The sequence below is a fragment of the Cryptomeria japonica genome, chromosome 5, assembly GCF_030272615.1.
Source record: "Cryptomeria japonica chromosome 5, Sugi_1.0, whole genome shotgun sequence".
Lineage (NCBI taxonomy): Eukaryota > Viridiplantae > Streptophyta > Pinopsida > Cupressales > Cupressaceae > Cryptomeria > Cryptomeria japonica.
The window spans coordinates 667,524,753-667,540,150 of record NC_081409.1 but is presented as its reverse complement, the minus strand read 5'-3'; the positions used below and the strand labels follow the sequence as shown (position 1 = coordinate 667,540,150).

The following is a 15,398-nucleotide window of genomic DNA, read 5'->3' as shown; positions in this document are numbered from 1 at the left end:
TCCCCTGGTGGCACATAAGATGGTCCTCCCTTGGCCACCATATCCATTATCTTCCTATAATAAGGAGACTGTGTAACATGAAATGGAATGCCATTGGCAAAGAAGAAATTGCCAATGGATTCATCTATCTCATCTCTCAGCTGCACATTAAACATATCAGCAATGGGGTTGCTCTGTGGTGTATGCAACCTACGTTTCCCAGCCCTGGCAGCAGTAGAAGTGGAAGTAGATGGAGATCCAAACATCATTCCTCCTGCCTGCGAAGCATGAGAAGTATGTGGCACTGGCACATTCTGGTTGTCGTGAAGTGATGCCCTAGCAGACAAAGTAGTAGGCATTGAAATATTTGTGTCATCTGGAACCCCCCAAAGCCTGTTAAACTCAATTCTGTACTGTATATTTTTGGGTTCCTCCAAAAACTTACAATGTTTCACGCCTTTTCCTCTCCAAAACAGAAAGTGTGCATTCACCCTGCTAATGCTACCGAACCATTCTCTGTCACAAATATTGCACTTCCACTTCCTTGTTCCCCCACTTGAATGTGATGCAGTGCCTTGTGCTGATATTCGTGAAGCAAACTGTTTTAGAGGAGACTTAGGATCAAAATGACCCCTAGCATATGGTGCCAACAACTCTGAAGGGCAACCTGTACTAGCTGGTGCACTTGCCATAGAACTAGATTGGGCTCCAGGATCAGCCCCATGGTCACCCCCCTCATTTTCAGGTTCATATTCTGAATCATTCTCACTATGAGAATGGATTTCCATGTCATCTTCACTCATGCCTTGGGAGCTCATTGTGAAATTGACACTGCATTTCACAAAATAAAAATAAAAATAAAATCAGCCTTGTTTAACAATATATTTTTAAATTTTTTTCCTATTCATCTCAAAATGAGATTTGATGTTGAATCTTTAAGGCAAAATGATGAATCATTTTGCCCTCAAGATTCAACATCAAATCTCATTTTGAGTCTTGAGATGAATAGGGAAAAAAAAACCAAAAATGACATAGAACAATGAAAATCAGAAAGTAAAACAAAAAAAAAACAAGAAGAAGTTGAAAAACCCTTTCTTGTGCTTGAAAAATCTCTCCAAAATGTAGAAGAATCTTCTTCTTCCTCTTCTTCTTGCTTTTTCTAGCTCCTATCACGCTTGCAATCACTTTTTTCACCCCTTCAATCAATCTTCTTCAAGTATTTCCTCCTCTTCAAGTTGCTGGAAAAAAAATCAGTTTTCCAAAATGAGAGTGAAATCCAAAATAAACATGCTTTTGTGTTGTTTTGGGGGGTAGGGTGGGGCCCACGTCCAATTAGGGTTACCCCTTAACCCCCCCCAAAAGGCACATGTTTTAAAAAAACTTAAAAAGTTGTCTTTTTTCGCGTGGGAACGCGGGAGACGCCTGGGCGTCTCCCCGTCCCTTGAGAGAGGCCTGGGCGTCTCTTGAGGGACGGGGAGTCGCCCAGACGTCTCCCAGGAGACGCGGGGACGTCTCCACGTCTCCCTGGGAGACGCAGGGACGTCTCCACGTCCCAGCGGCGTTTGGGTGGCGGTGGCGGGATGGCGAGGGACGTCGCGTCCCCGTCCCCCTGTCCCCGAGACGTCTCTGACGGGGGGACGTGCTCAAAAAGGGGGGGGACGCATCCCCGTGGAACACTGGAAAAAACAAAAAATGATAATTTTTTGACATGTTTGGGCCTCTTTTTTTAGTCTAGCCGAGTTTTTTAAAGAAAATCACCGAGTTTTTTACTCAGCGAGTTTTTGCTGCGAGTTAAAGTCGTAAAAACTCGCAGAACTCAAAAACTCGGCGAGTTTTTGAAACTCGCCGAGTACTCTGCGAGTGTACCATCTATGGTTATACCTATATTTAATTTTGTATCATTTCCAATCTAATGCTAAATCGTTCTCTTTTTGCCACAATCTGTAGTCATGTTTTAAAATTGTCTTGTTTGTCTTTATTTTTTGTCGTTTTGTTCATGTCTTATGAGTATGGAAAATAGATAGAGATTTCAAGTGGAAATGAATATAATCAAAGTCAATCAATGATGAAAAAATGACATCTAAAATTTAAAAAAATTTGTGATTCCATTGCTTAGAGTTGCCTGGTACAAGAAAAATAGGTTTGCCCTAAGTCAAACCCTATATTGATAGGAGAGCAACACACACCATACAAGGGAAAGGATAAACTTTGGTGTGAGGTCAAAATTGCAGGCAAATGTGAAGAAGCACATGCCCCTACTGTTATACAAATTTTCCACAAATGAAAGCCTACAGATAGAGCATAATGACGCACACCAATGTTACATCAGAGGAGACAACCAGTTATAAAGGAGGAATAGGAAAGAACATCTTCAGGTTTTAAAATATAACTTAACACAAAGGAAAGGGAACGGTAGAAGAGATAGCAATCCAAATGGTTGAATCCCGAGCCATAAAACATAGTACAAGTAGCCTTGTGAGGATTAAAGAAGGAGACCATGAAAAGAGATCACAGTTGTCATTCCTTCATTAAGCTCAGGCTTGAAGAAGGAATACGTTGCCATCTATTGTTGGAAAAGGGCCAATGCAAGGACTGAGATTTTCATAGAGAGATGTATGAGAGGTCCAGGCTGGACAATCCCAGGTGAAAGCTGTTTAATTTTCCTAGAGCCTCCTAACATGTAAGGGTGAAGAATAAATAGAGAAAATTTTAATGTTATAGCATATGTGGTTGTTTCTTGGTACAACCATTCTATGATTACTAAGTTTTCTTGGCATGTATTTATTGCTTGATTTTCTTCCTTTCATTTACTTCCCTTAAAGCAGGTCCTTTGTGAAATATATGTGGAGAGCATCATCTGATTGCATGTTCTGTTTGGTTGCTCTAGGCCTCTAATCATTGATTTTGACTTGGACTTTCTGATTATATTGCTCTTAAGAATCTCAATTTCTTATTACAGGAGGATCTGAAACGACGGTTGAATGCAAGGATTGAGTATGCCAAATTTTTACAGGACACTCTCAAAGAAATGGCAAGAGAAATCAAAACATCTCGCAGTGGAGAACTGAAACAAACAGCAGAAGACCTTGATAATTTTTTGAGTAAGGTGGATCTTTTATTTGACAACATTACTGGCTTCATATACACAGCATGGTCCCTAGATGGTAATATTAGAGTTTTATAGGTTTGTAATTGTCTTGGTGGTGTTATCTTTTTGTTTGTTGATGTTATTGAGTAGGAAGGTAACTTACAAGCATTGAATGTAGAGGGGTTTCAAAGTTTGCATGTAAGCAGAAATTACAATGGTTTTAGTTTTAGCAACCTTAACAGTTTTCTATTGTTATTCACCAGGTCCGCACAGGTGCGAAGGTATTGAATGAAGAAATTTTGGGTTTTGCAAAGCTATTCAATGATGAATTAACATTGGACAATATTAGCAGGTGAATATGGAAATTCATATCAAATAAATTGTATTTATATTTCAATTTAATAGATATGGAAGTTAATGTCAGTAGATTTTCACAATCCATTAGTCTATTTGAGTATGAGCTTCTGGATTTGATTGTGTGATCTTTTTTGCATCAACGTTTCGGATCACACTCTGTGATCCATCATCAGGATTCAGGATGATTGAAGAGAGCACAAGGAGAAAAAAATGTCACACAATCAAATCCAGAAGCTCATACTCAGATAGATATGGAAGTGTTAAAGAAGGTACTGCGATGTAGGTTTGGTCTCATGTTTAGTTGTCCTGTCTCCAAAACAGTTAACGACTTTGATTATTGTAAAGTGGCTATTATATTAAGTCTCTTAAATGTTAGGACAAGTATCCATGGATACTTATTAGGTGAATGTGAATAAGTGTTTATGTTATCTCTGGGAGTTTGATGTAGTGTACTGGCAGTTTTTCAGGTATAAGAAGGAAAACAGCTGGTCTTGATTTATATGGAAGTTAAATAAGTCATATTTAGGTCACTGATATTCATCATTAATAACTCTTAACTGTTTTGTAGATGGCCATAGTGTTATTGTTTGTAGACTTAGCAAACTAGTTTAAACTTTGACATCTTTGACATTGCAGACCAAGGCTTGTAAACATGTGTAAATATATGGGAATCAAACCATTTGGAACTGATGCATATCTGCGCTACATGCTACGCTCAAGGTTGGCAAGGTAAACATGCCTTACGTTTGATTTTAATTATTTACAGTAAATGAACACACTATTGATGAATATGATGGAATGATATTTTTTTTGCTTTACTTCTGTTGAGGTGAAGCCTAATGTTTACATATGGCTGTTATGTTATGGCCTTTATCTCTCTGATGAATGCCTTGTAAAAGTCATGTTTGGAGGTATTTGGTCTAACATAAATGTTGTTAAATGCCCTTGTTCATTTAAAAAGAGCTCCCAAGGTTTGAAAGATCCATAATTGTTTATAAATTTTAGGATCTCAAAAAATGTAATTTAAAGGTGAATGACCATGCACAAGTAGTGATTGTAGCAGTTTCCAGAGTCGGCTTTTAAGTCCCATTGCTATATAAAGGTTATATACGCACAATTTCTTAAGAGGTGACACTTTATAACCACTGTTTTTTCTTCTAACATTTAATTTTTCTCTTATTATAGTTGTACGACACCAAAGTAACATGTCCTGTTGTCTGCTGAGATGAACTTTCCTCTTCCCTAGTTCAGTGATTAACTATTGTATTGCTTCTCTGCATGTGGACTGGATTTTGCTGAATGAATCCATGATTTATTCTTTGTTCTTATGTAAAAGATAATCACAAACTGTACTGAATTTTCTTCTCTATAGATTGCTTTATTAATACAATGATCATTGCTTTATTGTTCCAAAAGGAAAGCATAGTGCCATTATCAATTCCAAGCACAAAGGGTGTAATCCATCTCTGATTTTGATCCATAGAATTGTTCTTGTTGCCCATCATAAATATGTACAGCCTCATTCATGGTTATGTATTTCACTTTCACTATTAAGCAACAAGGTAAGGGGAGAAACATGGAGTTCCCAGGCTAGCTTCATGGCCAAAACATTATTGAACAGTTGTATATATTTTGAGTTGAGGTCCCTTTTCCTTTTGGTGAATGGAAACTCCATGCTTTTAATGGGTATTTCGAGCTTGGATCAATCCCTTTGCAAAGGAAATTCTTTTGAATTTTGGTAAATTCTTCTTGGACTAACCTGGTGTTGGGAGAAGAGATAGAAAACAAACTGGTATGGAATTGGAGAATAAATTGAATAAGCTTAGCCTTTCCCTTTAAATATCTCCATATATTGGTCTATAGATTGAGTTTAATCTTAACTTTTGATAAAACAGTTTCTGTTTGAGATCTGGAAGGGGTTTACATTAAGTGGAATTTCCAAACATATTGAAAGTGTTCTTATGAATTTTCCTTTTTCCTTCTGGCAGTGCTTCAGAAAATAGACTAGGATTTGTTACCATTGACATGTTGACCAGAGGCTTCTTGGAAAGTACAATGCAGCTGCTTAATTATATGATTCTCTTGATATAGACTTATAGTTGAGGGAAATAGAGTATCATTTGCATCTGAAAGATGAAAAGCATTTTCCAGATTTGGTGGCAAGGAGCCAAAAGAGTTGGCTGTTGAAAATTACTTCCACTATCATACAATTTAAAATAACACAAAGAAGAATAAAATAGGTATTGGGAGAGAGGATTTCTCTAGTGGAGTTCATGGGACAAGGATATAACTAATTCACCATTGACCTTATAGAGAAGTATCTGGCTTCGTAACACAGCTAGATACCTCATTGGACATATTATCAGTTAAACCTCAAATTTATAAAGAGCAAAAGGAAACTCCCAATTACATCAATCATAAATTTTTGACTTAATAGGTTAATCAAAATGCCTGGCTGTTTTTGCCATTCAATGAATGATCTTCTGGGAAGCAATAACGTAGTCACATATCTTCCTCCACTTCAACAAATGCGGATGGGGCTGGTGTGATTACTTTTGAGGGGGCTGGCTGTGAAAAGAATCTAGGATTTGTCAGTGTTGACTTGTTGTCTTTAGGCTTCTTGGAAGGTACAAAGCAGCTTCTTGAGTATACTAGTTTCACTTAATATTTTAGTTGAGAGAAATAAAATATATCCTGCAAATTGAAAGCTGAAAAGCATTTTCCATATGGTGTGGCATGGAACCCAAAGAGCTGGTTGTTTGAGGTGGCTTCTGCTATCATATGATTGTACGTTTCACAGATGGGGTGACTGAAAAGGTTCTGCTAGAAGAATGAAAAGTTGTGGTAAGAGATGATATCCGTGGTGCTGTCCATGGACGAGGGAAAGCCTTACCTAATTCGCCATTGAATTTTAGAAGGATGGACTTGTAACACTGTCAGATTCCCAATTTATTTATAGGACTCTGAAGAGAAACTTTGAGTTACATTGACTGAAAGGCTTTTGACAACTGTTCAATGAATGATTTCCTGGGCAGCAATAATGTTGTCACATATTTTCGCCTCTGTAACAAATTCAGGTGGGGCTGTTGATATTAAGTTTGAGAAAAGTGTAGTATTCTTCTGGCAATGACTTGTGAAATAAGCTTATGCACTTTATTTCAAAATGAAATAGGCTGGAATCTTCAAAGGTCAAGGCTCTTTCTTTTTGCCATATGAGAGTCAGCATGTTTGAATTCAGTGCTTGTAGCATCTGTTTGTTGTGCCTTGACTCTTCCACTACCTTGTGCAAACGTGCACTCGTTGTATGATGTACTCCAATACATTTGGTAGAGTGTAGAAGGAAATATGTCACGTCTGATGATTTATCTGCAAAGTTGAAAATGTCTTTCCGGACTTGTAAAGAAATTAGCCTGAGGAAGCTTTCATTGCCCTCCTCCAAGCTGAGTCTTTGAATATATCCTACAAATTTATGAGCGTCTTCTCCTGTTTTTGAATTTTCAAATAGACTTTTGAATTGTTCAGTAGCTGAATCCAGTACTTCTGGTTAATGTAGTTGGGATACTGCGCATTGAGCATTATTTTGTGAAAAAACCTGTATTGGGTCTCCAATACATTTCCTTTTGCTTTAGCAAATATATATCTATTATTAACTAAGCATGTACCCTTTAGCATCTCTCCTTGTTAAATTCTTCTGACAGGCAGTAATACAGTAGTTCATTACTATAGAACACCTACAACAAAGGATAGTGAAAAAACTTGAATTAATTTGACAAGGTAGCAATATTGACTATCCATATTGATGAATATTCTGATCCCACGCAGAGCAGGTTGTAAATTTCTCAAGTTTTAAGGTATTTTTATCAAGCCTGTATGAAACTATTGACATGGATTGTTAAATAGATTTCTTCTTTCATGTTGGATCTGGCACAAATGATTTGCCATATTATATTATTTGATAGTGAAGTTCAGGGGCTGGATCTATAAACAATCCTTGTTTTGCGCTTTCCTTGATTTCATATGAATGCCATCCTTACTCTTATTTTTCTAATTTTATGATATCTCTGGGTTTTAAAATCCAGTTATGAGAAAGGTACACAGATACTCATTTGATTGTTTTGATGGCTAGGATCAAGGAAGATGATAGAATGATCCAAAGTGAAGGAATTGAGTCTCTTTCTGAAGCTGAACTCAGGCAGGCTTGTAGAGATCGTGGAATGCTGGGCCTTCTCTCAGTTGAGGAAATGCGTCAACAAGTAAGTTTCGAGTCATCTGCATTTAGCAAAATATGCTAGTGTCAATAATTTGTTTTTCTGGTTTCCATCTCACGGATGCAAAACTGAATGTTGTTATATGTTCAAAATAAAGGTGTAAATTTTGACAATTGATTGCATCCTGGATGGAATGAAGATTTTGTTGTGTACTGAAATTTATAAAGCTAGGATAAGATTATACTACTTGTAGTTATGTTGGTTGGTTGACCTTAAAAGATGTACCTCATAAACACCTTAGTATTTTATTGATCTTTCATCCTTGTCATATGCCACACATTAATGCTACATTCCATGATGACTATTTTCTGATGTGGGCCATATAGTACACAGTTCCTTTTTTAAGCATATTTAATAAGCTTGCCAACATACATATTAATATGGGTGTTAAATGCAATAAAATATTGTATTTGTACTATATCCAATAAGGTACATTACAATCTCTAACCTTTAATGCAAAATTGTTCTGAAAATTGGTTTCTGGAGGAAAATTTGCTTGATATCCCAAATCTCTTAATAGGAGCTAACTGATTATATACATGTCACAGATTGGCATGCCTTGATACTGCACAAGCAGAAAAATACAAGAAATCAATGCTGGCTATGCTAGCACCTACAGACAAACGAAACAATGTTATTAATCAAGAAGCAATAAGTTTAGCACCGATGAAGACCATCACCAAACTGCATTGCAAATATGCTGATTCCTTGGTATCGATTGCCTTGAAGACATCAATGACATGGATTTTAACCAATTTGTCCTCAATTTCCAGCTCAAAACATCACATATTAGAACATTAACCTATGGTGCTGAGATTCAGATTCAACACAAACTCAGCAAATGAAAAACTTGGCCAAAACAAAGGAAATTTTGACACTCGTTAAAAAATAATGAATTTCAGAGAAAAAGTTATTATATTGCTTTCCACATCAAATCAACTTCAAATGTACACAAAAACTCAACAACTAGATTCATAGCAGCAAGACAAATGGGGAGTAAAAAACCAGCAATTTTGAAAAATTGGGATTCTAAAAAAATGTTAAAAAAGAGAAAAAAGAGAGGATAATAGTAAAACGTATTGTTTGTTAAATTTGAAGGCATTTCAATGGCATAGAGATAGAGAAAATTAAATTGAGACTATAGCCTATGAATTGTTGAATATATAATTTTGTCATTTATGTTCATTTTGTCGATTACATTGCATTGCAGAATACATAATACCTGGTGCATAATAATAACTAGATGTTAATAGTTTTCAAAATTTTAATTACAATCTAGTTTGTACAAAGTCAAGGCAAAAATCGAGGTGAACCATTAGAAGGTGAGGTGAACTAGTTTCTAGGTGACAACACATTAGAGATAGGTGTTGCACACACTAGGTGAAGCTCTCAAAGAAAAGGTCAATCATGTGTTGTATTTTTTATTTATTCACATCTTTTTTATTATTTATGCTGCAGATTCAACTCTAATGAAAAATTTGAGAGCAACCTGGTTTAGATTTTGTCCATTTGCTACAAACACATCTGAAATTAAGTGATTTTAAGCTACAATTCAAATATATGATCAAAATAGTAGAAAACTATCTTTTAAATTCGAAACCAACTAAATATTTTCATTTATTTTTAACTTCCAAATGTTCTAATTTCTATTACATAATCAACTCTAAGTTAAATCATTTCAATTGTATTAATTGTCATAGTTTATAAAATGTAATTATCTTGAGAGCTGTTCTATTGTGGTAACAAGGGGTGTCATGCCCCCGCCATAATGTATCTCCGTTGCACCTAAAGAAAGAAAAATACAAACATGCTGCTGCACGTTGACAATCAGAAAATTGCCTTACTAAGGCCACACAGGATGAAGAGCACGGGGTTTGTTGATATGATGCAGTGATCCAAATACGAAGTAGCATGATAGTGATTGGATTAAGGAGGATAGGAATTATGTTCACATTGACAAATATTACTAATCCTTGAAAAGGAGCGATCGAATGACAATTGTTAATTAGAGGCAAAGGACAGGTGCAGTTATGAAGAGACATCACTCAGCAAACAAAGGGACACCTCTTCTTCAAATGGTTGTGTCCATTGGAGGGATCACAATCCTCCACCTCCAAGAAAAAGGTATAGAAGGCAAATCTAGCAGTCCAAGGAAAGCATCGATTAAGTAAATCTGATCTAAGTTATTAATATTCAGGCCATTCAGCCGATTAGGCAGTATATAAGTAATTTTGGTAGGAGTTATAGTATAGTATATTATATGGCTATCTTTCCTAATAAATAGATCATAAATCATAGACATTGTTTTAAATTTTAATAGTTCATAGACATTGTTTCTAATAAGATTAATGTTTAAATTATTTTTGCTTCAAATGAATAGATCATATATATAGCTTTTCCATAACCAATCAGATGTGAGGTTGGAGGAAATAAGTTAGGGAGATGCAGTTTACGGGTTCTCCCACGCTGAGTAGGCCAGCCCAAGGGATGGAATTGTCTTAGTGGAACGTTCCTATTGCTTGTGGGCCAAGAGGCAAGGGGCAAGTTGTCTTAGTGGGACGCTGTCCACTCTTGGTTTTAGTTGGGTTGAATATGTAATGTCCCCTTCCAGCCAGTGATCACTCTTGGTGGAGAATAGCCTATTTAGGAGGCCCGTAGGCTATTTTCGGCAGAATTAGGGTTTCCATCTTCCGGGAGGATTTTGAGTGGGAAGCAGTTGGAGTCTGGGATTTCTGATTGTGGAGTTTTTTTGGGTTTTCAGAGAGCTTTGCAGTGATGGTACATGCATTGCGTTCAGTTGAGGTTTGCAAACTTACTATTTTTAGTAGGTAGGGTCTGAGTAGCACATTTTTCTGGGTTTTTCAAGAGTTTTCTAACAATATGACATGCAACTTCATCTGACAACTCTTCAGTGGACTTACTATTTTTAGTAAGTAACAGTTGATCTCGGTTTGTGCCCTAATGGAGTTGGGAGTCCCTTACTATTTTCAGTAAGTGTGGAAATTTTTAGGGTTTCAGTCTAGTCAAACAGCACCGGCTATTTTTGGCAGTTATGTGATGGCTCAGTGACTTAGTTCTATTCTAGCAGGCATAGTTGAGTTCCAAATGCAGTTTAATGGACTTGGTCATTTATCATTAAAATGACTTAAGTTAATGTTTTTATGACATTTGGTTTGCAAAATGGTTTATTAAATATTAATACTTTGTCCCAAGTTTAATATTCAATTATTAAATTGGACGACTTAGGAAAGAGGGAAAAATATTCCATTCATAAGATTTTATTATTTCTCCTAAGTCAGGGGTCGGAAAAGGGAAAAGTATTTTGTAATATTACTTGTGGACCTTGGAAAAGTTCGAACTTGTCTAGGAAAGGAAAAAATATATCTTGGGCGGCCATATGCTGGTGTAATGAAATGAAATGCAACATTCATTTGGGTGAAATGAAATGTCATGTAATGTGGGTGAATTTGCAGGTGTTGAATTTGAATTTCGGTGAGCAAATGTTATAAATAAGATCTTGGGCTCCCATTTGAATATCTCTTGAAAACTTATACTGTTCTGCTGTCGGATTGACTCCAGACTTCTTCGAGGGTGAAAACCTCCTAGGGCTTTTTGCAATCTCGAGAGTTAGACATCACTCCTAGCTGTGGTTCGATTTTGGATTTGCTTGGTTTGATTCCTGTGGGTAGCGTTTGTTGGAGTGCTGAGTGTGTGGCATCTTCTTCCTTTGGAGGGTGCGATTTTTGGTGAAGAGCGTGGCTTTCATTGCTGGCCGTACTTTCCTTGCAGGCCATACTTTCCTTGCAGGTCGTACCTTCCTTTGCTGGCTGTCCCTTTTGGTGTTTGTTGCTGGACGTGTTTGGTGTGCTTTGTGTGGGAGATTTCAGTGATTCTGTGTTCAGCGATTTTGGTTTTTGGGTGTGTGCAAATCTCTAGTGTTGTTTGTGCTTCGTTGGTGTGGCTTTCCTTAGTTTGTTGTGGTTCGTGGTGGCAGATTGGTGGAGTTGCAGCAGGCTGTTCTTTGTAACAGCAGTTCAGTATTGTGGTTTTTACTCTCTTGCAAACCTTTTCCTTGTTCTCGGGCTTCTCCTTCAGTTCTATGTTTGTAATAGTTTATATTTCATATTAGTTGCCATTTTTTAGAATGATTCATTGTAAAGCTAAATGGTAATACCATTAGCTATCATTGTTTGCATCTTATTTGTAATTCCCACTACACAAGTGGAAGAGGATGGCTTGGCCGCCTTCTATGTTTGTAATCAGGAAGTGAGTTCAGTCCTCTTGCTGAAATACTGCGGTAGAGTTGATTTATTGTAATAAGTCCTCCCGCTGAAATATTGCGGACGAGTTGATTTTGTTTGTAATAAGTCTCTCGCTGAAATACTATGGTAGAGTCGATTTGTTTGTGTGTTGGTGTTTCTCCTTGGCTGGTTTACCGCCAAGTCTTCTAGTTTTCTATCCCGTTGAAAAGTGGAAGGGGCTGGCTTGCCGCCCAAATTTGTAATCAATTTCAGTTTTCAAGCACCTAACAATCCCCTCAAGATTGTATGCTCTCACCCTCCCAGATTGGGCTCTTGGTGATCAGAAAGTAGAGGGTTACTTTCAACAGCATTTGGTTTTCATTTCCTAACCATAACAAGTGTTGTGTTGAATGTAACTGTGGGAAAATTGGGAAAAAATTAAGGGGGATATTTTAGAATAGTTTCTCGGCACCCTTTCAAGGTTTTCCTATCGAACTAAACTATAATTATTTATGGGTTAGTTTGCTAGCACTAATGGTTGATCATTCGATATGTTGAAATTATTCACTAACCTATGTATTTGTTGATTGTTTCTAAGTTTATCAAGGATTAAATGAATTTACTTTAGTATGATATTGTTAAGAATAAACTATATTGTTGGAATTGTTGATTTTTGACACAAATGGGTTAATTTCAAATTGGGGACATTACAATTGGTATCAGAGCATCATTTCTGCTAGCCTGAGGGAACATGAGTAGTTGATGCAACTTAGTCAAAGAGATTTAAGGGCTCTAGAGAGGGAAAAGAAGAAAATTGCAACAAGCCAAGACAACACGAGGAGTGAACAAATGGAACAAGAATTTAGGGCTTTTATGGAACAAACAACTCAAGCCTTGTAGAATTTAAACGCCTCCATGAATACTCGTAGATCCCACCAAAGAAATGGAAGAGATGTTACCCCTAACCAATTTTAAAATGACCATAGAACTACATTAGGATCCACCCCAAGAATAACTTAGCCTCCCTTCTTACCTAGGGAGGGGCCTTCAAGGGAAGAAGAGGAGATTGACACACCCAATCTTGATTTGAATGAACTTGGCAAAGCATATGCAAGGCTTGACCCTGAAGTCAATAGGAGCATTCCATTTACAATATTTTGTGAGGCTAGGACAAGAAGTACCCATAGAATGGGGAAGAACCAAACTAATAAAAACTTACAATACAAAGTAGGCAAATTGACCCTCCCTAACTTTGATGGGTCGGGTAAAGTCACAGCCCATGCATGAATCCAAAAATTAGATAGCTATGTGACTCTTAACACCATGTTAGAAGAAGATGCCCTTAAATTTGTAATATTGCATCTAGAAGGTGTTGCCTATGATTGGTGGTATCATGGCTTAGTCGCCCAAAACCATTAAAGCATAAAAACCTATGACGCCTGCACCAAAAAAACTGATTGAGAGGTTTGACCAAACACATCTGGAAAGATATTTCAAAGAATTAACAAGAATAAGGCAAGGAGGAACCTTTGAAGATTATGTGGCAAAGTTCCAAAGACTATCAGTTATGGTTCCTGGAATATCGAAGAAAAAGCTCATCTATTTATTTATAGAGGGGTTATCAGATACCACTTGTGGCCTAGTAAGTGCCTTAGTCCCTACCACATTCCAAGAGGCAATCCTAAAAGCCACACTACTTGATACTGCCCATACAATGGAAAAGGGACACTCTTAATACACAACATCAAAAGATAAAATCTTCTATGATAAGGAAGTACATAAGAGAACCTTTCTTTCAAAAGATGACTGTGAAAAACTACGAAGAAAAAACTTATGCTTCCAGTGCAAGGAAAATGGGAGTATGGGCATGTTTGTAAACAAGAATAGGGTAGAAAGAAGAAATTGTGTTACGAATGCAAAGGGAATGGAGGAATGGACACACTTGTAATCAAAAGGACCAAAAAAAGAAAAATTTGTGTTTCAAATGCAAAGAAAAATGAGGACCATGGCACATATGTGGGAAAAGAAGCCAAGCCCATAATATTGAGGCAATATTCGATGAAGAAAAAGGAGAAGAAAGCCCAAGCAAAAAATTGAGGTATGATGAAGAGGAAGAGGAATACAAAACATTGGCCTCCATCTCAAGGGCATCCAAGCATCATCCTATTAGAATTTGAGGTGTTATTAAGGGGCAAAAAGTAACAATCCTAGTAGATAGTGGGCAACCCATAATTTTATTGATGAAAACTTAGTTGTAAGATTAAAATTAGAAAAATAAGACTTTAAAGGCTTTAAAGTAGCCTTGGTTGACAGATCTACTACACCATGTATAAAGAAAATTTCCCCACTAAACATCACTTTGGGTAAACATCCAGTAAAAGACAAATTTTACATTGTAAATATGGAGGACATCGATGTGATTTTAGGTACTCCATGGTTACAGTCCTTGAGCCATTGCACCCTAGGCTTCCCAAAATTAGAAATATGTTTTTGAACATAATGGGCAAAAAGTTCTTCTACGAGGACTATCCGATGGGTCCTTGAGGGTAATCTCATCCAAGAGAATGGAGAAAACTTTTAAGCATGGACAAGTAGAATGGGCCGCCCAATGTTTGATCCTAGACAAATCTTCCTCCAAAGGAAAATTAATTCATGTTGACATACAACCACTATTGAACAAAGTTCAAACACAAGGTCTTTAGTAACATCCCTCCGAGACTTCCGCCAAAGAGAGGTTTCAAGCATTCTATTGACTTAGAAGAAGGGACAAAACATGTTATCACTCTCTACCACCATCCTCTAAGATACAATGAAGAAATTCAAAAAGCCATAAAAGAGTTGTTAGAAAGGGGCATGCCCAACCAAGCTCTAGTCCCTTTTCCTCTTCTATTTTACTTGCAAAAAAGAAAGATGGAACCATGAGAATGTGCATTGTTTACAGGGCACTAAATAAAGAGACAATAAAAAATTGATAGACCATCCCAAGGGTCGATGAACTAATCGATAAACTTCATGGGGTAGTTTACTTCTCAAAAATTGACCTATGGTCGGGTTACCATCAAATTAGACTAAGGGAGGAAAATGCACCCAAAATAGACTTTAGATGCCATTTCAATCACTTTGAGTTTCTTGTCTTAACTTTTGGACACAAATAGCCCTGCCACTTTTTAGTCATGTATGAACCACATTTTTTAGGGGACAACTAAGAAAATTCCTCTTGGTTTTCTTTGATGATATTGTAATTTATAGTATAACTTGGGAAGAGCAGTTAAGACACATAGACAAAGTGCTAGGAATACTTGATCAACATTCACTATTCACCAAATCATTCAAGTGCGAATTTGGGTTGGAAAACTTTTGTACCTAGGGCACAAAATTAGTGCTCAAGGAGTTAGTGTTGATGAAGAAAAACTTGAAGCCATAAGAGGTTGGCCAAAACCAAAAACTTTAACACACCTTAGAGGG

At 36.9% G+C, this 15,398-nt stretch overlaps 1 protein-coding gene across 5 annotated transcripts in view; it reads left to right on the top strand.

The window, feature by feature from the left end:
• The window catches only part of LOC131075005 (uncharacterized), a 107,390-nt gene that overhangs the window by 18,267 nt on the left and 73,725 nt on the right, over positions 1-15,398 (top strand). For all 5 annotated transcript variants that reach the window (XM_058011775.2, XM_058011773.2, XM_058011771.2 and 2 more), the window contains exons 4-7: positions 2,939-3,085; positions 3,331-3,419; positions 4,061-4,153; positions 7,551-7,677. In XM_058011775.2, coding sequence (XP_057867758.2) covers positions 2,939-3,085; positions 3,331-3,419; positions 4,061-4,153; positions 7,551-7,677 — 456 coding nt within the window. The remainder of the gene's footprint in view (positions 1-2,938; positions 3,086-3,330; positions 3,420-4,060; positions 4,154-7,550; positions 7,678-15,398) is intronic.